Source organism: Triplophysa dalaica, chromosome 9, assembly GCF_015846415.1.
Source record: "Triplophysa dalaica isolate WHDGS20190420 chromosome 9, ASM1584641v1, whole genome shotgun sequence".
Classification (NCBI taxonomy): Eukaryota; Metazoa; Chordata; class Actinopteri; order Cypriniformes; family Nemacheilidae; genus Triplophysa; species Triplophysa dalaica.
This window is the reverse complement of record NC_079550.1, coordinates 20,289,400-20,313,539: the sequence shown is the minus strand read 5'-3', so window position 1 is coordinate 20,313,539 and position 24,140 is coordinate 20,289,400. Positions and strand designations below refer to the sequence as shown.

Sequence of the window (24,140 nt, the reverse complement as noted above, 5' to 3'; positions counted from 1 at the left end):
AGGAACATCTTCCTCCCTGAGGGGTCCGTACCAAACCGTAAAGGTTCAGGTGTTCAGGTCATGAAACGGTTTGGGCTTGGTGATGTTAAATATTTAAGATTTCGCCACTCCCGTGTGATTTGGTTTTATCTGACTTTGGGAAAGTAGAGCAGCCGGGATCTGGGAGGTTTGTTGAGTCCCCCATGGTACACCACTCGCCCGCATTCGTCTGTCCACGCTGTGGGATTGATTTTGTTTTCTTGTTGTCTAAGAGATAGCGTTGTTGAATCCGGCCTGCTGGAGCGTGTCTCATCACATCCTCCGACTGAAACATGAGGTTCACAGGTGGAGACAAAGTAACGTTTTAGCTAACGGACGTGTTATCAGTTATTTGTTGTCATATTTTGGTGCATCTTTTTAGTTTATACATGTAACAGTGCAATCTGCGAACGGACTGTTTTGGTCTCTGGTGAAATCGAGGTCTTATCTTTGCAGCGTGTGGAACGTGGAGAGCGGTTATCTTTTCATCGTACCTGCACTGTGTTGTTGACTGAAGGCCGTTTTGCCTTAACTCTCTTGGGGTGGCTCTTATTTGACTAGTAAATTTGCCTTAAAATTTTATGTGGATAGTCAGAGCTTATCTTACCCATATTTCCTGTTGTGCTGAAACCATGACCGTCTTTAGATGGTTGACTAAATACAGTAAATTAAATCTTGCTTCTGCAGAACGTAAAATAAGTTATCGCTGCTGTCCTTCCAAAACCTTGTATCTCCATATTTCATGAATAAAATTTTTCCTTTATGTTTGTCACCGGGTTTTGCAAAAATCTAACAATTAAAAATTATTTAAAATTGCTTGTCAACTTTGACAACACTGGTTTATGGAGTGTCTATGGCAAATCTGACCCGGAACTGAAATTAGAAGGAAAGGTGACTCGTTCACATGATTCAGAGTCGACTCATTCTTCCGAGCCAATAACTTTGTTATTTGTTCACTTTGGGCTTTACAACTTGGCAAACTGCTTACATTCACACACAGCAAGATTACACACTGCACAAAGTGTTATTTTAAGGACATTGCAATATTAACTCTTTAATAATTTAAAAGTACAGTGTTGTTTCCATTCCCTAAAAAACTTGAATTGAGACATATAAGGTTTTGGAAGGACAACCGAACAATGTCGGTGCCCATTCACTTCTATTGTATGGACACAAAACCAAGTAAATAATAAAAAAACTAGCTTGGTTACTAACATTCTTACCAACTACAAAAAAAAAAATACTATATAAAAGCCAGTTTTAAATTGTTATGTACTAGAAAAAGAAGTAAAGCAAACGTAAACTCTATTTTTTATATTTTGAAAGTTTATATATAATTTAACATTTTTAGAATTATAATATTACATTTAGTATAATATTTAATAATATTTATTAAAATTAATACCTTTTTAAATAATTAAAACATATTTATTTTTTTATTTTGCGAAGTGACCCACATTTTTTCTTCAAATTCACAAACTTGTGTTTATAAGAAAGCATGTGTTTTTAATACAAGTTGTAAAATGTTTTTTCCCGCTGTCGTACTTTCTTCCGTTCGTTTGATAAAAGGCATCACTTCTCTGTTGACGGCAGGCTTTACATACACCGGTGCGCACAGCTACTTTACCCTGCCAGAGGATTTTCTAACATCTGTCTCTCTCCAAGTCATTCATTCATCTTACACTAGTTTCATTTTCTTCTATTTTTTTATTTCCAGATGTCATCTGCAAACTGGCCTCTTTGCCCTGTAGATCACTCCCTGTCTCCCTGTTATCACACATAGACATTTGTGCCTTATATCCTTTCAGTTTTTTTCCACTTAAATGAAAGGGTGATGTGGAGGTCTTCACTTCCGCTTACAGAGCCCAGAAGCACCTGCGCACGGATGATCCAGCACGCAGAAACATCTGCTGGTTTCGAAAAAGGCCTCAGTAGACCTATAAAAGCAAAACACGGAGTTGTGTTTACATACTTTAGACCTTTAAAGCCCAATTACAAATGTTAAAGTCTCTTTTTTGGAAGCACTTTTTTACATTGTGCAGGGTTGACAGTTTAACACAAAAACAATACAGTTTAACAACGTTAATACAAATCAATTAAACAACATCAACATAATGTTATAAATTGTGCTGTGCAAACAAACACAGATGTGCATTGAAGTGTAAGCAACACTTTTCTGGCAGTAAAATTGGCCTGAGTTCATGACGGTCAGTGTTGGACATCTCTTGCTTTAGGCAACTTTGCTGTTTTTTGTTTCCAGCGTGACCTGTGTCTCTGCAAAGCTAGTGGATACAGAGATGTATTAAATACGCTTCAGTAAGCTCATGTGCTTCCTCTGTTTCTAAAGAGGATACTACATCGGAGGACGACCCGGCGCTGTACCATAAACTTTAGGAATATACTGGAACGAAGCAGTCTTACATTTTGGCAGGGTCTGTTTAGTGCCGTGGGGTATTGCATCGTAGATCATATGGCAGAATGTTTTAACAATGTTAACAGTAGCAAAGTAAAAGCAAAGGAAGAGAAATCTGCGGTTGTGTTGAGTGACCTCTGCCCCACTTTTGCACAGCCTTCCTACAGAGTTCTGCTTTGTTTGGGTGTTCTGGGAACATCGAAACAAAAACTGTGTTCTCTGATTTCTTTTCATACTTTTTGCTATTCACCACAGTGCAAAGTAGTATTTTTGTTTTTCAGTACAAACACGTTAACCTTGTTAACACAAGACCGATGTACTTGAAAAGCGAAATAGTATAATTAATTATATTATAAATTATATTTTATTATAGAAAATAATAGCGATGCACCTATACTAAGGTTCTCCACAGATACCAATAGCCGATTATTCTTATACTAATATCTGCTGATGCTTATAACGATAATTTGGTGGTTATGATAACTCACATCATCTCAATTCTGAAGATTAAATTCATATTTCTTAACTTTTTGAATGTTATTAATACACATAATGACTTAATATTGTACATCAAATTGGTGATATTTCTTAACTTTTACTATATACAGAGCACAAATTCATAGCAATTTTCTGTCCTCTTTTGATTGACAGGACATATCGGCCCTGAAATTGCTTTTATTGATACCGATTATTAACCGATATATCGGTGCATCTCCACAAAATAATATAATAAGCTCTGCTTTTGGGGAATATACCTGTTGTCCATTTGTTGTCTATAGTTAGCACAATGGTAAATTCACTTTATCTTGTTAATGAATCCATAATGTTTATTTCTAGATTTGTATACACTTACAAAGTTGTTCAAGTTTTAAGCACAAACTTCTGTAGATTTACGCCTACGCAAGAAAATCTTCCAATGGGGTAAGAAAAGTAATTTAATTCTGACAACAAGTCATTTATCTAAAGCACTTTTGCTTCTCAAGTAAATTGATCCTGTTTTAGGGTGCTTAGATATTTTTATTGGAAAACAAAACAAAAACTGATTAAGAAGATATTTTTTGTAGTGCATTATTTGTGGGTCTTCAGAGCTCTTGTTCTTTATCTTACAAATGCTTTCAACCCTGCCAATTTCCATCTTTACACTCTTTCACATTGTTCTCTGTCTGTCTTCCTCTCTCTCTTTCTTATTCCATAGTGGTCCTCTCTTGAGTTTCAGATCATTCTTGCAGATAAGTTATATGAGAGTCGTTTCATCTTCTCCAGGCTCATCTGGTGTATGTTAGCATCCATGTGGAAGTCATTGAGCTGAAGACCCGCGCTGATCAGAGAAAGATGTGCCCCTCTGGATCTACTGTTGCACATGCTTCAATCCCAGGACCCTTATTTGCTCCGTCTTGCGTTCTTTAGCATTCCTTACCCTCTTATTCCTGCATTCCTGATCCAATTATCTCTCTCACCCTCTCTCTCACTCTCACCCCTGTATTCTGTTAGTCTCTTTGTGTTGAAGTCATGTCAACTGAAGTTGGTAGGATGTCTAGGGAAATTGCTTATGGAAGCAGCCCATTGAACAAGCTGATGGATTATTTCAGACAGTGACAGTCATTCGTGCTGTTTACTGAGAATTGTGGCCAAAAAAGGGCTTGAGATCAGACTTGCATGTCGCTCTGAATTGATTTGAGGTATGTGGTACGTGTGTTGTGCAGAATATGCAGATGCTTTTTTACGCAAAATTTTGGAAACACTTCAGTATAGGGGGCAATTCTCACTATTAACTAGTTGTTATTAGCGTGCTTATTATTGGCATATTGACTGTAAATTAGTACTTATAAAGCACATATTCTGCATGACCAGACTCTACATCCCCAATCCTTCCCAAAACCTAAGCCTAACCACTATCTAACTAACTATTGATAAGCAACAAATTAAGACTTTATTGGGGAAAGTCGTAGTTAAGAGTTTGTAAGTAACGAGAATTGCCCACTATACTGAAGTGTGACCAAAATATTTTTTAAATGAAGATATTTTGTTCAAGTAGACATATTTGAAAAATGATCACATTCTGAATATAGATGAAGTGACGTGTATTTCTTCATACTGCAGTCTCTCTTTCGTTTCTCTCTCTCTCACCCGGCCACTCTCTTCTTTTTGTCTTTCGGTGTTTTATGACAGTAAAATCTTTATTGTGTTTCCTCCTCATGTGACTGGTGTAATCTCACTTTCTCATCTGATTTCTCTCTCTCTCTCTCTCTCTCTCTCTCTCTCTCAGAGCATGCAAAATAATTAGTTACGGCTACACTTTGCTAAATGGCTACAAATGATCTTAACTGAAATCTCAAAACCAGCCAGATTTAACAGTTTTTAATGATGCACCTTCCCACAATGCATCACTGGAATTATCAGTGTTCCTGTTGAAATGTTGAAATGTGAAACTGAAATCTGAAACGTGACTATGAGTTGTTTTTAAAATGGTCAATGTGACAATATTTATGATGCATTTTGTACATTGTTTGTGCAGCCCTACAAAGCAACATTGAACCAGTTGAGTTTGGGCGGGTCAAGTGTGTCTGACCAATGCTAGGCGGTGGGAATATAGCTTAGTGTTTCTAATGGCTCTCAATTTGGAATTTCACCACTTGCTAATCTTCTTGAGCCACTTTTTTTGTGAAGTTGAGAAAAAAAAATGTAAAAAAGAACAACCATCAGTCAGTGGTAACCGGCACTTTGTTTAAACCGCTGATCTTTCCTCGGTGATTTACTTAATGTTCTGATATATCACTTTTCCTGTCTCTCTGCCAAAATGCTGTATTTACCTTGAGAATAAATAACACATTTTTACTTAACTTCCTAAAGAAAAACGAAAAGTAGCTGACCGCAAACCCACGTCTCTAGAGTATCTCTTCAGGAAACCAGAACGTTGTGGTTCTACAGCTGGTCTTATCCATACAGCCATATCCCCTCATGCTCTCCCACTGTTATGATTTATTTTTCTATATTTATTTATGTTCGTTTATGTGGATTTATGATTATGCTTTTGGTGTTTATGGCTTTGGCGATGCCCCTCGGCTCCCACAAAGCAGAATTAGGATCTGTATCTGAACTGATGGAAACAGCACACGGGCTAGATAACAGCTTCAGCTGCCGGGCTTTTATTTGCATGCTTTCTCTCCGTTGCACACACACACATGTGCATTTTCTTTGTAAATTGTTACTCTTTGTTCCTTATATGGGGAGATGTTTGCTGGAAAATTGCAGCATGTAGACCTAATCCATACTCGGATTTAGTCTTTGTTTATGCGTGAAAATCAGATTGTTTACGTGTGCTGCAAATGGCAATTTTGGTAAAAGCTGTAAAGTAGAGCTGGAGATCAAGCAATAAACGATGCAATTTTCTTACAAACAAAAGAAAGCGCAAAACAAGGCAGTTTTGCCTGCCTGACCTGCATCTACATCATTATCTTACCACAGAGGAAACCTTGTAGAGTACAACGCTCTCTGTTTGTATGTGTGTGTGTGTGTATTAAAGGCCTAGTCTTATGTTACTGGCCCCGGGTGTTGATGCCCTTCTGTGTGTGCTCTGGAGGTCGTCCCGCTCCGGGGTCCGTAAGCAGCGCCTGCACACTAGTGTTAGATGTCTGCTTCACTTTTGCTGGAATGAACAATAGTACTGCAGTGCATTGACAGAAATGAAATTTTTTTGGTGTGTTGTTTCGATCACCATTTTTTCCTTTGATAACAAAAGCCCAAAAGTGTGCGGTACAGTATAACCACGTTGCATTTTGCGTTGACGTTTTCTTCTGAAAAATTATGTTTTACTTCTCTATAAGACTCATTTGAGTCGATCCTGTCAGCCGATTGGGAAAGCCATTCCGTCTTTCTCCGTGGTGGCAGTTTATCCACGTATCTACATGAGGACCTGTCAAACGCTCGGCTGCACGGCTCTTGACAAGCCGCTTTTAAAAACGACACAAAACCAAACCAGCACTCGAGTGCTCCGATATGTTTGTTTGGACATTGTGTTTGAAAGCTTTTTTATTTTTACAGCGGACGTTCGCACACTCTCTCGCACGCAACCCTGTTATTATTTGAGGATGACGTTGAAGCCACCCACGCCACTTATCCTGATGACAGTCTCAGCCGAGCACTGTGGGAAATGTGTCAAAGGCTTGATCGAATTATAAGCACATGTTATTTTTTTCGATGTTTTAAAAAACGAGTGCAGTGTGTTTCAAAAAAGGACCGAAAAGTGTGAAATGCTGTGTTTCACGTTTGTTCGGAGGTTTGCTGACCTTTCTTGTTGTTTTTAAGTAAAGCAGTTATTGAGCGAGACATAAAAATCAATGTTTGATCAGCTATGACATGCCAATTCGATGTCGTTCGACTCACGTAAAGATAAGTAGGTCAAAATAGCAGTTTTTGGCTGTGGCAAAAGTGACTTTAGCAGCTTTAAGTATTTTTTTTCACTTGCGATGACATATAACTTAACTGAGCTGGGGTTTACAGACTGGTTCTCTGTGTGCTTTGTCATTTGGCAATAAAGCAGCGTGACCCTGGACGTGCCAAAGAGTTTAGGAGTCTCCTGCCGCTCTGAGAGCATGTATGAACACTTCTAGCCGTGTTAATAAACAGGTAGTGTGAATAGCTTCTCTGTCTCCTTAAATGTTCAGGGTTCCTTGTCTGCGGCTCCTATCAATAGCTGTTTCCTTTCAGGTCCTCTTCTACTAAAAGTGATGAATTAGGCCTTTTCTTAGCGCGCCACCTTAAAATAACAGATCACTAAATTCTGACGTGTACTATTAATCAACCGAGACCTTTTCCATTAGTTTTCACCTTTTATTTTTGTTTGGAATTTACACCGACTTGTTCGGCGTGTTTATCTTAGCCTGTTGGGCAAGTTTCAATATCGGGACGTTGGGATCTGGCAGAGGATTTTTTAAAAGATTTAGCGGCGCTTAGTTTCACTTAACACTAAATGAAACAACGTTTCCACGTATTCTGTTTATTGGTACTGCCGTCATTGTTTATTCCTGTGATTGGCGCTTCCTCTTTCCTATGACATCATAATCCCGTCCTTTCAAAGTCGAGCGAGTAAGGAAAAGTTCAGCGAAGTCTCCCCGCTTTTCCAAAGTAACAACGCTATTTAGCTTTCTACAATCGCTCCCGAATGAGTTGTAAGAGTGTGTAAATCACCCCGCTGAAGAACACTACACGTCCTGTACCGCGGCTGCCACCCCGAAAAAAAGGAAAAGAAAAACAGGTCACTAGGTAATTGAATAGTTAAGGGAGAACTTGTCCTTCATCAGCTCTAAGCAAAGCATATGGCAATAAAGTCATGTGCCTGCTGTTTCATTTCCACAGGCCTCCGCACGACTAACAGACCATAGAGGGGTTGAAAGAAAGCCTTGATTTTCACACACACATAGAGGCAGATCAGACGAGGAGATTTGTTTTAAGGTCATTGAGAAGCGATAGGGGAGAGTTGCGATGCTCAGGTGTGCGTTGGCTTTAAAGTTATATGTATTACCTCTGTTTTGACTTTCGTGCCACACAGATCGGCATTGGTGGTCACCTGCATGTGTTTGGTATTGAATGCTGGGGTCCTCAACAGGTTTAGATTTGTATAGATTGCCTTGAAGGACAGTGATGGTTGACATGGATTTGAAATGGTTCATTTGGTAAGCACTGGGTTTCTGTAAGTTGATTCGGTTATTTTCAATGCTTTAGAAGTTACTTTGGAAAAACGTGTCTTCAACATTTTCAACCAGTCTGTCCCAGTTTGGAAATCACTGCTATCTTCTTCTTTTGGCTCATCGGCACAACCCAGTCTCCATTGTAGATGCTGACTTAAGTTCAGCGTCACTGCTCGCATACTGTATGTTTATTTCTGCATTGCTGAAGCATGCCGCAGTTGTTTACCCCAGAATCAGATGCCTGGCACACAATGGAAGCCTTTTTGGTTGGAAGTAAGATGTTGATGACATCAGCACACACGGCAGGGATAACACACCATAACCGCGGGCCTCTCTTTAAAGTGAAAACTGGCCCAGATACAGTGAGAAGTATCAGCTGCAGAGATGGAAAGAGCAGGAGAACAACAGAGCGAGAGGTGCGAACCCCCAGCGGACGCCACAGCTTCAGGCAGGGTTAGCTCGCAGCGGATACGCTGGCTGTGCAGATGCACCGTGACCCCTCCTCATCGCAGCTCTTCACTTCTAATGAGAGCAGAGTATCGATCCGCTCTTTTAGACTCCAGGCAGACTCTCTCTCTCTCTCTCGTGTGCATTTCCAGCGGCTAGTCCCGGCCCTCGCCAACCCTGGAGACACTTTAGACAGCAGAGAGGGTTCTAGCATCAGACGTTGATTAATGAGGAGTGGACTTATGATGGTTTGATGGAAATTATGGCGCCGTGATATGGAAGAAAAATGTAATGTGATAACTTGCTAAATAATGTGATATATGATAGGCAATATGATAACGCTTCAAGTTTGTGAAATCGATGTGAACTTTATTAAAATATATTTAAAAGCTGGAAAGTATTTAACAAGCAAACATGTTCTTTCTGATCATGTCAGAGTAGTGCGTTTCTATGCATTGACCTAAACCTTTGACTGTAATTAACTTATTGCATACGTTTCAGTTATGCACGTTTGTGGTATTTTGATCATTTTAATATATTGTGCACCCCTAATAGAATAATATGGAAGGATAGGTGGAATAGGGGAGTTTAGCAGATAATTATTATTATTAACAACAACAACAATGATGTTAATAATTGTAATAAAAATAACAATTATAGTAATAGAAATAATAATATTATATTTAAACATTCAATAGGGTATTAAAATATTATTTTAAAAATATGTATTGTTGTTAATAATTGTATAATATATATTATTATATTTCATGCATTATTATTATTATTTTATTTTTTTGTTTATTTTAATTTATTTTTGGCCAAGAGACAATGGTAACACTATTTTTTCAGCCACTATCATTTTTTAAAGTGTATTGTGATACCATGGTGTTATCATCTGATTGTATTAAAAAAAGAATGTAAGGGCAGATGTGATAACACACAAACACATGTTAATGGTCATCTGTGCGAATTATAATTTTGTCCCCATTTTTTTGTGACAATTTTTTTTTTTAGCAAAAATATATTAAGCCGTTTGTATTTCGAGGACAGTTGGGAAGTCCTCACTATGTACCAGATGTATCTTCTGCTTCATGAGGTCATTTTTATCCACATAATGTAGGTCAAACCAGCGCACACATTCATTTTAAAGTTCCGTCTCTTTCTCTCTTGGTCTTCAATGTTGGATAAGCAGCCGCTGGCTCGATTCCATCCTAACTGCATAGGCACAGCAGTTGTATGTTGACCCAGGGTGTGGAGAACGTTCTAAATAAGGTCTCACTCTAATTTGTCATGCCTCCATTTTTCTATTATGTTTAGCAGGCATCATGTGGACAGGAGAGCCGGCGGAGCGGGTTCACATCTGGGAACGATTGCGCTCATATACGTGTATTGTTCATACGGGAACATTTCGCTGCTGTACGCTTTCTCATTTCTGTTTCCTTAAATATTGTCACGTTCCATAATTTGGCGAGTGATGTTTGAGATGTTGGACATGCAATTTAGTAATGGGTGTGAAAGGGGACAAGACAGTAATACACTGCGTCAGTAGCATCAAACTCTGGTTTTACTGGTTATTAAACCGAATCAAGTCCGTATCCATTATTTCCTGGTTTTTCACTCGTTCCTCGTGGTTTCTTACGAAGGGTGACTAGAGTTCCAGTTAAAAAAGAAAAGCCCACAATCCCTCTCTTGACAAAGCTCCCCTCGTCTCTGCCAGTTCTGGATTTCCAATTGCTTTTTTTAGCCGATCTCCAGTTCCCCAACGGCTCCAGTGGAGCTCTCCAGAAACCTTCTGTGGTGGCTCAGCAAAATCCATTTCATTTCCGCCCAGCAGACTTCATACGATCATCCCTCTGTTGCCGGAAAGCGGTATTAAATATTCATTTTCATTAATGTAAGAGGCACATCAACGCAAATCTCATTTTAATTTGACATAACCACATCTGTTTCCCATTTCCGCGAAGCGTGTAGATCGGCAGAGTTCATGAATCCGAACAGCCACCGTTGGGTAGCCATGTTTTAGCGCAACGTGAGAAATTGGATGCCAGTTTGGTAACCGTAGTGGCACTTCAACTTCTGCGAAAGCTGTCTCGATGTCTGCCGATTCAAAAGCGGTACAACCTCTATTTAATGATCAATCTAAACAGTGAAGTCATAAAATTAGGAAGGGATGTATTGTGTTTGTTCGTTATACTTTATCCGTGTCGGCTCATGTTACACTGTTTCGGTCTCGAGGTTAAAAGGAAAGTTCTTGGCATCACTCTCTCACCATCATGTTCTCTCTCTTGGTCTCACTCCAGTGGTTTAAATCATTGCCAGGACTCAACTATCCCCAATTTTCTAGACACATGTTCAGTGCTCGACATTCACAGACGGCCTCTCCCACACGGCCCTGTTAGAAAGAGAGCATGTTATCAGGTTTCTCAGCCGAGAGCTCAAATCAAAACGAGGAACCGTGGAAACTTCATCCTCAATGGTTGTCTGGTGTTAAAATCCAAATCCCTCCGCTGATCCACAAATGGCAAACAGAGCTCGTATTAGATACCGAACCTTTCCACCATCCAGCGATATTCTGATGTGCATGTGTGGCTTTACTTCACGGACCGCCTAATTATTTTGGTCAAGGAAACCGAAAGGCCTTTTTAAACCCCTCGCTGGAAGAAATGATGTGCTTGGGAGAAATTTATAGAGAAAAGATGCAGACCAGCGGAAAAAGAAATGATTTCCATTTCTTTCGATGGGAATCACCTCGTGTTGGAGTTTGCGGAGGGGTTAAAGGGGATTTTTACCTGCTGTGACATTACAAGCCGTAGAAACTGGAATCATATGGCCAATTAAATGCTTAGAGGAATTTGGAGGCAGTCAGGAGTTCAGGTTACCTTGAGCATCACGCTTTGATCTGACGGTGAGGTTAATCTTGCTGATGGGAACACGGCGAAGAGCGTGAGAGCTTGAAGTTCGCTTTTTTGAGGAATTAAACGTAGGTTCGAGTAGGACAGAAAACCTTATGTGTGTTTGATGTGGAGTTCTGTGAAGTGACATTAAATAATTCAAACTATAAAACATTTTTTTCGCTGTCGTAATTCATTTCAACTTAGTGTTTTAAATTCGAAAAAGTCTTTACATGACTTTAACTTATCAAATATGTAATTTCAACTTAATTTTTACAAGTTACAGCAACTCAATCACTTTAAAAAAAACTTTTTTGTATTGTGATACAGCATCTATTAAGTCTGACTTTGTCGTATATGCGCATTTTGTCATTGTACATTTATTAAATTGAGATCATTTAGATTTTGGGTAGAATACTCCTACTCTACGTGGTTTATGTAATGGTATGTGTAAATAATACAATGTAAAAAATACAGGGTTGTTTAGCACACGTTTGGGTAAAACATGGAAAAACTTAACCTAGAAATTGTAAATCTTTGACCTAAACATCGGTTAAAATTGCATATAGAATTGAAAATGTTTAATTGACAATTTTTTATTTTATATTTTAATAGAACGGTTTTTATTCTAAAATAAAAGTTCTTGTTTCAGTGCATCAGAATTTGGTCAAAACCAAACATCCTCTTCAATTTATAACCCAACGGCAGGTTTTTTGCATTTTTCCCAATCCCGGGCTGAAAACACACAGCCTTTTTTAAAGAGTACACATACTAAAATGTTGGGTTATTTTTAACCAGTGTTAGCTCAAAAAGGATCAACCCAACCGTTGGGTTAAATGAACCCAACAAATGTTTATATTTGACTCAACAATGGGTTCAAACAAACATAAATGGTTATTTTACAACAATACGGATTGGGTTTGTCTCTTTTTGACTGGTGGTTGGGTTGAAAACAACGCACCATTTTTTACATAATTGCTATTTAAGAGGGCAGCATAAAGATTCCATCCAACTTTTAAAACGGCCTTCGTGTCAGCAACATGCTTAGAAAGTAGAGAAACAAGTTTTGTGTTTATTCATGCATTAAAGAACAAGCTCGAGTTTTTCATGTTATGTGTAGCCTGTGTAATGCAAAGCTTTGGACTAATCTAATGTGTTGCTTTACAGTATAATGTGACACTTGTAGTGTTGTCTGAGATTAATGGGGCTGCTTTAAACAAATCTTTCACAGTTCAACAAAACAGGGTTGACTAACTCGCTCAGAATCTTAAACACACAGTGTGTGTTCATGTGCAGCAGACATCAGACGACATTGCACGAAACACGACCGGCCGGTGCTTTAGATGAATGTTCAATCTTTACCTCCACTTACTTTCCACATTAATATCACTTACATGCACTGCAGCAGCTTTGCTTTTTCAGCTCTTTTACAGTTCTAGCGAAAGTAAACAGAAGTTTTAGACTTAATCGTGGTATGTTTGAAGTAGATTAGAGATGCTTTACGCCGGGCAAGAATGTTTTCATGGCGGTTTCTCATTTGTAATTGTTCTGCTTTAGACGTTAACATGAATGCTTTGCCATACGGAAATCTGTCGTCTTAAGGAACTGCTGTTCACGTGCCTAACCTCTCGTTCTCTCTCTCTCTCCCATCAGTTCTACGAGATGATTTCAGACAGAACCCCGTGGATGTGATGGTAGCGGCGGGCGAGCCGGCGGTCATGGAATGCCAACCTCCCCGCGGTCACCCGGAGCCCACCATCTCCTGGAAGAAAGACGGAGTCACCATAGACGACAGGGACGAGAGGATCACGGTAAGAGGAACTAAAACAAAACAAAAATTCCGCACCGAAAAGAAGTCGCCTCAACAATTGCTTCAGCTGCATTTTTTCAATCCAATGAAGGCAGATTAGGGCTTCTGCTGATGAGCGTTTAAAGTGCGTCGTGGCCGAATCTGTCGGGGAAAATTAATGGAGCCCATTCATTTGATTGGAAGGGCGCGAGGGAATAGAAGTTTGCCTCCGCAGCCGAAAACTCTCTCGGCTGATTTAATGCAGTCTTTAAAGCAGGGACACCAATTAGCTTCCTCTAATTAAATGTGCAAGAAATGAAGTAAGAGAATCAATCAGGCCTCTTTTGTCATTAAAAGAGTGACTTTGATGTTCCCTGCGCCGGTCGCTTTCCATTTGCTTTATTTGTGAAGAATAAAGCCAAAGGTGCTTTGGGGGTTGCTGTTTTCAATCAAACCGTGGCAGCGGGTTTGGAATTCACACGTTTAGGTTTCTGTGGATAAAGGTGTCATGTATTCTGGATTTCTGGGCTGGGGCGGACTAGGAAGCAAAAACGGCCCTGGAGTTTGCGGCCTACATCGGCCCTTCAACATTTTGATTGCCGGGGGGGTTGAATTGCATCGACCGCCCACCATTTCTGTCGAGGGGGGATGTATGTAACGTGTCATTGCGTTACATGCATACGTGTCTGTCTCGCTAATGCCTTCGCGTTGCGTGCATTCGCGTTAATAATATACATCTGTCCGGCCCAAGTCTCCATTCCGGCCCCATGTATTAGCGGTCCACCGGGAAAAGTTCCAAATCATTCGATGGCAAAGCCAACCCCTGGTCAGGGACGTAGGCCGTTGGTGGGACATCCGTTCTGGACTTTGACAGAATGTCCTACTGGTCAACCCGGCCCTGGTTCTGGGATATGTTGGTATGTGAATCAAAGATTACGACTGTAATGAAATGAGGGCAAGTGTTGTTGTTGGTGTTGTGTATCTTATATCTAGTATAAGGTTTGTGTTTCATTCCAAACACTAAAGCGCATTTAAAGGAACAGTTCACCTGAAATCAAATTCTGTCATCATTTACTCAACCTCAATTTGAAATCTGTATACATTTCTTTGTTCTGATGAACACAGAGAAAGACATTTGGAAGAATACTTGTAAGCAAACAGTTCTCGCCCATAGTGAGAATCATTCAAATACAGGGTCAACAGCGGATCTGCATAACAAACATAATTCATTTGTTTGGAGTCCACAGTTATCTCTAAATTAAAGAGCTCCAATTTCCCTCTAATTGCTTTCATCTGTAATTGCTGCAGTCTGCTGAAAACATCGAAGCCGGTGGGTGCATTGTCTCGCATCCTTTTGTGTTGCGTTTGTGTGCCATTATCCGATCTCCCGAATTACTGTGCTCAGCGAGCGCCATACTTCTGCTCGACCGGCCAAACAACACAAGACAAAAGGCATGCGAATAAAAATGCTCCCCGTCTCCCGATGCTCAGATTGATTGCATCCTCAGCAGCCCTCCCGTTGTTACGAGAGAGGGAGGGAGGATTCAGCGAAACCATCCCGCCGTGATGGAACTCCAAATATGTGTTTGTGTGTGTGGATGTGATCTAGTAGAATAGAGAGTTCTGCTGAATGTGTGGAACATCCGACAGAGAGTGGATCTGTGCCAAGACTTAGCGAGCTGCCAACCAAGTTAATATTTTTAGGTTTGGAGGCACACTTCCAGCAAGAATACCGATCCAAATATTAAGTGGCAAAATCTAAGCAGAATTGAAGCGATTTCCAGAATGCATTGTGCTTGTCAAACAAACTTCTTAAAGCTACAGTCTGTAACTTTTTGGTTTGTTATTAAAGGTCCAGTGTATGAAATTTAGCAGCATCTATTGGTGAGGTTGGGAATTGCAACCAATCGCTCAACCACTCAATCCTCCCTTTCGAAGCACTACATTAGCTGACACGTTTTGGCATCTTTTCTAAAGGAGATCACTTATTTACAAAACGCGCTCTGTAGAACAGATTGTCCCTTTAGGGCTACTGAAGAAACAACATGGTGAATTCCATGTAAGGGGACCTGCTGTGTACGTAAATTGAAATAGCTCATACTTAGGTAATAAAAACATAACGCTTCATCATGTAAGGTCTTCTGAAGACATAGATATGTACATTATATTGCATTTCTGTCAATAGATATTTTTTATTTCAGACAAAAGTTACGTTTCACAGTTTTTGCTGTGTATTTTATGCATTCGTGCGCTGATTGGAGCATTGAGGTGTTTTTCTTCAGTAGGTTCCTCTTTGGTTTCATCTTCTCCCGCCTACACTGTAAAGTTAGCCTCAATACACACACACACATCATCGGTCCTTACGGCTGACCTGACCCCGTCTGCTCTGTGTGTCTCGTGCCATATCAGCCGTTAAGCTCTCGCTCAAACAAACAGTAACATAATGACACTTCAAACCCTCTCCAACACCGTGGGGTGTCTTAAATAAACTCGGCCTCCTTCCTTTCCCCCGCCTTCTCTTTTGTTTAAAGACTCTTTTCCACCATTAATATTTAGGAGGCGACAGTGCTCAAGAATTCTTCAGAAGATTGTTGAACGGGTCCGGTTAGGAAGTGCTTGGAGAGCTGATGAATGTTTCGTTTGTTTTGTCTCTCTTTCTTTCTCTCTTTCTCTTTCTTCTCTCTCTCTCTCTCTCTCTCTCTCTCTCTATCTCTTCCTTCCTTTCTCTCTCTCTTTCGCTCTCTCTCCCTCTCTCTCTCTCTCTCTCTCTCTCTTGCTTTCTTTCTCTCTCTTTATTTCTCTCTCTTTCGCTTTCTCTCTTTATTTCTCTCTCTCTCTCTCTCCCTATCATAATTCATCCCGTCCGTCGTTCCGTCTTTTCTTCTATTGATTAGTTTACTGACTCCCAGCTGTGATGTCACGCTTTACTGCATATATTGGCGTTCACGCACATGACCGCTTATGCGTAATATCTGTAACTAATTTGTAAATGATGGGATATACAGCCGACATATCCGTTCGTTACGCCTCTGGTCTTTATCACCACGCCGGTGTTTACACATTCCACATGTGAACGCACTCTGATCTAACCGCCGGACCCGTCGCTGACCACAGCAAATGATAACCAATGAGACATGACATGCGCTGGCAGCAAGCGAAGCCACATGTCAACCCGTTTCAGCGCAGGCAGGTAGGAAGCTGCGGGAGAGCTGCCACATTCGGCTCACCCTCGTTGACTCACACCGTGTGGTCTTTTAATGCACGGATCGGATTTGTCGCGCGAGCGTGATCCCTTTCTCAGGTGAACGAGGACCCCCTGCTGCCCTTACGATTGCCTGAGAACAAAGCAAGGGCCTCTTGGTCTGTAATCAGATCCATGGGAAAATATAAGCTCACCTGTATAGCCAACGCACACATTCACACGCTGACATGCATTCATGTAGATGTGACACGTATATGTCCACATATACACACACAAACACATATGGCCAGATACAAACGTTTTGTATGTATTCACAACATATATGTATATTTATGTGTATATATAAATACATGTATATGTGTGTGTATAATGTATACGTAGGTCTATTTATGTGTGTTTATATATATATATATTTAGGCGTATAGGTATGATCATTTCTCACTTATATTTTCTTTCCGACAGATACGAGGAGGTAAATTGATGATCACCAACACCAGGAAGACAGATGCCGGAAAGTATGTGTGCGTGGGAACCAACATGATGGGCGAACGCGAGAGCGAGATCGCCGAGCTGACCGTCCTTGGTACACATTGATCTTATTTCTTCATATCCTGTACAGTTGAAAGTTCAAAATTCTGTTTACATCATGTTTTTTTGTCACATCCGATAACCTTTTTGTGAATAGTACAACACATGACCCGGTTTCAAGACACACATTTACATTCACATTTGGCAGACGCTTTTAGCGACTTACATTGCATTATACTGTAAAAAAAAATTGTACTATTTGCAATCCATGGGGTGGAACCCATGACCTTGGCGTTGGTAGCACCCCGCTCCGCAGGAAAGCTTCGACACGCATATATATTTAATCCAGTTGCCACACGGACCTCTTGTGCATTTGATTGTGAACACGAATGCAGATGGATTCACTTAAACACACGTCGAATGAAGTGTTTGTTTATGGGCCGAGCAGGAGAGGGTCCAGATGTTTGGAGTTTGTGTGCATAGCTGTCGGAAGATTTGAGCGTGTCATTGACCCTGTTTAGGAGACACGGACCCTTAAAGCTTTTAAGAGTTTCACATCTCAAACACATATTAGATGGTGTACACATACTTCATTCATGATGACACACGCATACAAAGTGTATTTGTCCATCATCCACTTTATTAACGCTCAAGTTTACACCACACGGCATCAGTGTACAAAGGAACCGGTGAGCTTTGACCCTCATTTCCTTACAGCCGTTTTCATCACTATCATATTTACAAAGGAAGTAAAATGCATTTAAAAGCACTTTACGCAGACGCTCATTTTCCTCAAGTCTCCTGAATGAGGCTCAATGTCACATTATGTGCTCGGTTATATCAACGCAGACTGTAGTAAACACAACACAGATTAAAAAATCAATAGCTACATTGCAAGCGATCGATGCGCATGAATAACGTGCAGTGATGAATGTGCGTTTAAAGGGCCTGCGGTGATGTATCCTTCTTTCAGCGGCTTATTTAATAATCCTAACCGATCTGCAAGTTTGAGAGTTATATTATACTGGTCAAGAGGAATTAGCCGCATGCACTTTCAGGCCAAAGAGGCAACGTCGAAGGTCAAGCTCTGAAAAAAAATGAAACGTTGATTATTTTGTAGAAGGAGAGAAAGATAGAAGTCTGATGTTATGATTGGATGGTGTGTGGAGTTCACAAAGAGCCAATCAGATTACAGATGGAAAGTTCTCATAGGAAAAGACGTGTAGTGTTGTTTACTTTTGGTAATACCTAAGTGTGTGTGTGTACAGAGAGACCCAGTTTTCTTCGAAAGCCGAGCAGTCAGTCTGTTCTGGTGGACCAGAGCGTTGAGTTCAAATGTGAGGCTCAAGGAGACCCCGTGCCCACCATCCGCTGGAGGAAAGAGGACGGAGAGCTTCCAAAGGGACGGTATGTGGATTTTGTGTACCCTGAAAGGCTATAAATCAACAGCTCTCGTAGCCGCTGAAGTGAAGTGTTTCGTTTGATGTAATCAGGATCCTCGTTTTTTAATTGCGTGTTTGTGTCTTTTTATCATCTCAGGCACGAGATCTGGGAGGATCACACTCTCAAACTGAAGAGGTTGACCTCCGGAGACGCCGGTACTTACACCTGTCAGGCGGAGAACATGATGGGGAAGACGGAGGCCAGCGCCACGCTCACCATCCACGGTACGAACTCATCACTCAATGACAAACTGCGAACACTTAAAGTTAATTCGAGCTACAAACGCCTCGGATGGGCGGGAGTACGTGTCTTTGTTTTGACCGACAGTTTGTCAGGTTGTTTTGTCTAACCGAGCGCTTCATTTTGAACAACTTCACCACTCCTTCGCCTTAACTGCTGCTTAAAAAAATAAACACAACATTCCTGTAAGACAAATACAAAAAGTATATCTTTTACGTTATCCGATTATGAGATTATCGTTCGGCTTTGTTTATACAAGAATGAAAAGGAGAAAGAGTAAAAGATTTATACACGTGTCTGTATGAGGTAACACCTCTTTTATGTACGCGCTATATCCAGGTCATTTTTCTCTCTCGACGTTTGTTTTCTTTTTCACGTTGAGCCCTGAGCTCTTTAGAGGACAATGTCCACATTGTGTCCTCGACACCCGTGAGCAGTTTCTCCTCACGCCTTTACATTTTACTGCATGCGCATATTACTGAATCTTTTTTGCAAGTGTGTTTGGCAATTATGTGACATTGAAACCAGACTTCTAAACACGTCTGCTTCAATTATCCATCCATTCAGCGCAAACTCAGTGTGCACATATCTGCTTTTCAGATGCCAAGGTAATAATATTTATCAAATGTTTTACGATTTGAAAACGATGAGATGCCTCTTTTCAAAACGCGCTTTGTCTGCACATCACACAGTCCGTGAACGTACAGGCCGTGTCTAAATCGTATGCACTTCTTACCTCAACAGCGTTCGAAACAATGCCAAAAATGTAGTCGACGTAGAGAGCTTACTAGTTTTTCAGACACACGCACACGTTCTGTCATTGAAGTCGTTTGGAGCAAGAGTCAGAGAGTCCTAAAAGGCCATGAAAAGATAATGCCGGGTACAAACAAGACCTCTCAGCTGGCGATTTAGTCATTAGTATTGATGTATTAGAGGAAAGTGCTAGAATGCCATGCGAGTCCCAGGAGTAGCTGCGCTAATGGGCCATGGAAACCGAGCGGAGTGAGCACGGCAACCGTTGCCAAGAGAGAAAACAAGCCGTCTCGGCCGGGCCAATCCGGTTCTTACCCAGCTGTTCTCAAATCTATCGTTTCTCTCTCTCCGTTTTTGTTGAAAATAGCAATGTCAAAGCAAAATGGACTTGTTTAAGTATGTTAATAAATGTTCCTGTTTTTTTGGGTTTCGTTCATCGGTGCACATTATTAAGAGAGAGAAGATTTGGAATATACTGTATGAACTAGTTTGTCCTCTCAGAAATGTTGCGTTTATTATATATGCTGTTATGTTCATTTTCACACATTTCGAAAACCTTTGAATACAATGGATTTTGATTGGCTGTCAATGTGTTGTCATTCATCAGATAGATTTTTATTTATTTAACTCTTTCCCCGCCATCAACGAGTTATTTCGTCATTTTAAATCAACAGTTAACTGCCAAAGACGAGTTATTAAGGCAATCAGTGTTTATACTGTTGTAGAGACAGATTATCTAAATCTAGAACGTATATATTTTGTCTTTTTTGGGGGGTAAATATTTACCCCCAAAATAGTCTAATATAATGCTAACTGTCTCAGCTTTATATCAAAATGATGCATTTGTATAGAAACCTACACACATTTATGAGGTTATAAAAAAGACAAATGAGGATAGAAGGATACGGTTTCTTTTGTTTAAAAGCAGAGAGTCTGTTCTTTGACATGTGAGCCTGCAAATTTTAGTGAAAATGTTCAAAAAAGCAGTCTCGAAATAAAAAAAGGCTGACGGGGAAAGAGTTAATAAACCTTATAATTATTGTTTTAGTTATCTCACTTAATATGAACGGTCCTTAAATTATTCTTCCTGAAATGAAAACATGATAAATTGTAGTTTGGCCGAAACGACCTCCTGCAGCATGAAAATAAGCAGACCTCAGGTTACATCAGCCACCTAATAAAAACTTTAGCCAGACCAGAATAAAACCTTCATTCATACTCCTTCTTCACACCAGAAGACTATTAGAATCGGTTCTTTAAATGGTTTACTTGTTAGCGCCATACATCCCAGCCTACGCTACATATTTACATTGCGTGTTTGGGCACACGCCGCACTTTTTCTGATTTTGTTTAATATGCGTATGCTGTCATTTTTGCCTCATGTGTCATGTTGTTTATTTCCTCATCTTTTACATTCGTGTTTTATCATACTTCTGTTTCTTCCTTTTTCAGTTGTGTCTGGTAAGTTGCAAATGTCACCCGTCACCATTTTCGCTGCTTTGACAGCAACAGGAAGTTGTCAGAGCCACCATTCATCCACCTTCCATCCTTCCACCAATCAGCACGCTTGTCTGAGCTGTCACTGGCGACAGTGACAGCGCAGCAGGTCTGGGTAAAACAAATGCTCGCTCTGAGCGTACAAGGTAACGTCAAAAAACGCCTGGTTTTATTGCTTTGTGCCTCACTCGCCTGTGAACGCATTACATCAGTATATGATTTGACAGCTTGCAGATGGGTTAAGCGTGGCACACGTGGGGGGGGGGGGTCGTATTTTCTGTCAGAAATTATCAACGTTCTCATTCCTTATCACAAACTAAGATGCAACCAGGCAGAAATCAGATCTTCTAACCTGAGACGGGCGCGATCATTAAGATGCATGAAAAACAGCTACCTACATGTCGCCGGCGCCATTAAAGTGTGTCAGTACGGGACAGATGGCCCAAATTTATCCTCCATCTCCATGTAAATTTTATTGCGTCGTGCCCTTGCCCATACAAATGAAGCAAATGTGGGGGTCATGGTGGTTTTATATTCTGTTTTTATATTTGTACCTACACGTCTCCAGTATGGCTTTTGGTTTAATCTCCTGCCGTTATGCTGAAGGCCTGAGTCGACGACTCCATCCGGTGAACGGCTTAAAAAATAGATTTATATACAGTTCATTCGATGATTTCGGGTATGTTGAGATTTCATTGAAATTGAAAGGAATGGTTCACCCCAAAATAAAATGATGTCATCATTTATTCAGTCTCACGTGATCCTGCACATAACTCGTTCTTCTGTGCAACACAAAAGAAGATATTTTGAGAAATGTCTTTGTGTTGATTTAGTGGAGGCCAATGTTGTTTGGTTACCAGCATTCTTAAAAATTTATTTTTTTGTGTGTTCTGCAGAAGAAAGATGTAAAGAGATGAGAGGGGGGACATGTTTTTTGGGTGAACTATCTCTTTAAGCAGTGTCATAATCGACTGCTTCATTGTATTTCAACTCGGTTTTGTGAAAACTGGCGTGCATAACAATGTAGATCTATTTCCATTATAAGTGTATAAACTCAAACTAAATTTTTCCTAAACGGAGGAAAATCTAAATTCAATTTGACAAAGTATGGAAATCAAGATTCAGGGTAGAGCTTAACCCGTTTTGTACCCAAAACTTTGCTTTAAATGACTCGAGGCAGGTTTAGGGAATATATAAAATCTCTTGTAACTCGATTCTCACAGCACAAACGGTAGTTGATCTGTTTATCTCATACTCCCACAGTTCCTCCAGTGTTTGCGGTCCGACCCAGGAATCAGGTGGTCGGGATGGGCCGCACGGTGACATTTCAGTGTGAAGCTACAGGAAGTCCTCAGCCGGCTATCTTCTGGCAGAAAGAAGGCAGTCAGGTGGGAACATATTTCTTTATTCTCTTGTTCTTTATTCATACGACCGTTTTTATGGTTGTATATAAAATGCATGCATGGCACTCCACGTTTAAATCTGATTTACGAAGTTGGTCGATTTATGAGGCCATCTGCATGTTTATACACCTATGGTGGCTCTGTAACACTCAGCGTTTGATCCTAAAACAATGTCAGTAATCCCTGCTGGATTTCCAAGATTATTCTTTTTCACCCGAGTTCAGGAAATGCGTGTTTTCTTTTTCATTATTCCGTAAGCTTATGTACACACACGAAGTTTTTAAATCTTATACAGGACATGATTTCATAAGTCTTCTTTTCTCTTTCAGAACCTGCTGTTCTCCTCTCAGCCTCCTCCACCCTCCAGCCGTTTCTCCGTCTCGCAGACGGGCGATCTGACCATCACGACGGTGGAGCGTTCGGATGGAGGTTACTACAGCTGTCAGGCTCTGAACATCGCTGGCAGCGTCATCACCAAAGCCCTGCTGGAGGTCACAGACGGTGAGATGTTCACACCACACACGGATGTCAATGAAATGTTGAAATAAAACTTCACATTTGAAGATGCATGTAATGCACGTTTTTTAATCAACGCAATGTTTCCTCAGATGTGTTGGCACCTAAGCTAGTGTTATGCCAGTTTATCGTAATGATGACAAGACACGTTTCAAGTTCGACTATCCACTCTTATCAACACACTTTTTATCATAAGATTTAAAGGGACACTTCACCCGAAAATGAAAATTCTGTCATCATTTACTCACCTTTAAGTTGTTCCAAATCTGTCAAGTATATCTAGTTAGATATTTGGAAGAATGCTTATAACCAAAAAGATGTTGCCCCATTGACTCCCAGAGTAGGAAAAATGTGACACTGGACAACAAACCGATCTCGAAATTGAGATTTTTTACATAATCTGAAAGCTGAATAAATAAGCTTTCTATTGATGTAGTTGTTAGAATTGGACAATATCTGGCTGAGATACAACCGTTTAAAACCCATGAATCTGAGAGCGCAAAAAAATCTAAATATTGAGAAAATTGCCTTTGAACGCGGCTAAAAATTACTTTCGTACTTAGTATTTTTGTCTTGTTCTTTCAGTACAAATGCCTAAACATTCTTGAATCAAGATGCATTTTCTTGATGAGGAAAATGACCAAAGAAAATAAGTCTTGATTTTAGACAAAAAATATGAGATTTCAGTGAATTTGAGCTTAAAATAAGCAAAAAAATCTGCTAATGGGGTAAGAAAATTATCTTGAATTTAGTGATAAAAAATGTAAACCTTAAATCAAAAATATTTTTCTTACCCCATTGGCAGATTTTTTGGCTTGTCTTTAGCAACAATTCACTGAAATCTCATCTTTTTATCTTAAAACAAGACTTTTTTTCTTGGGTCATTTTGAAAAATGACCCAAATCCAGAAAACTCATCTTGATTCAAAAGTGTTTACACATTTGTACTGGAAAACATGACAAAGATTCTAAGAGAGTCATTTTTTGCAGTGAAGTTGTTAATCAGGAGCACTGTGACACTCACAAAAAGAAAGTTTTTATATATTTAAGGGTGTAAATTTACAAAATATCTTCATGGAACATGATCTTTACTTCATATCCTAATGATTTTTGGCATCAAAGAAAAATCGATAATTTTGACCCATTTTTGTCTTTTACTAAAAATGTTCCAGTGCTACTTAAGACTGGTTTGTGATCCAGGGTCACAAATTACTTTATCATTTCTTTTTATTCTATTGAACACAAAAGACATTTTATAGATATTTTGAAGAATGTAAAGTGTTCTGGGGCACTTTTGACTACCATTGTATTTTT

At 40.0% G+C, this 24,140-nt stretch overlaps 1 protein-coding gene across 1 annotated transcript in view; it reads left to right on the top strand.

The window, feature by feature from the left end:
- Positions 1 to 24,140, top strand: part of robo1 (roundabout, axon guidance receptor, homolog 1 (Drosophila)) — a 231,674-nt gene that overhangs the window by 176,127 nt on the left and 31,407 nt on the right. The window contains exons 5-10 of the mRNA XM_056756264.1: positions 13,110 to 13,267; positions 16,910 to 17,030; positions 18,244 to 18,382; positions 18,515 to 18,642; positions 22,172 to 22,296; positions 22,641 to 22,812. Coding sequence (XP_056612242.1) covers positions 13,110 to 13,267; positions 16,910 to 17,030; positions 18,244 to 18,382; positions 18,515 to 18,642; positions 22,172 to 22,296; positions 22,641 to 22,812 — 843 coding nt within the window. The remainder of the gene's footprint in view (positions 1 to 13,109; positions 13,268 to 16,909; positions 17,031 to 18,243; positions 18,383 to 18,514; positions 18,643 to 22,171; positions 22,297 to 22,640; positions 22,813 to 24,140) is intronic.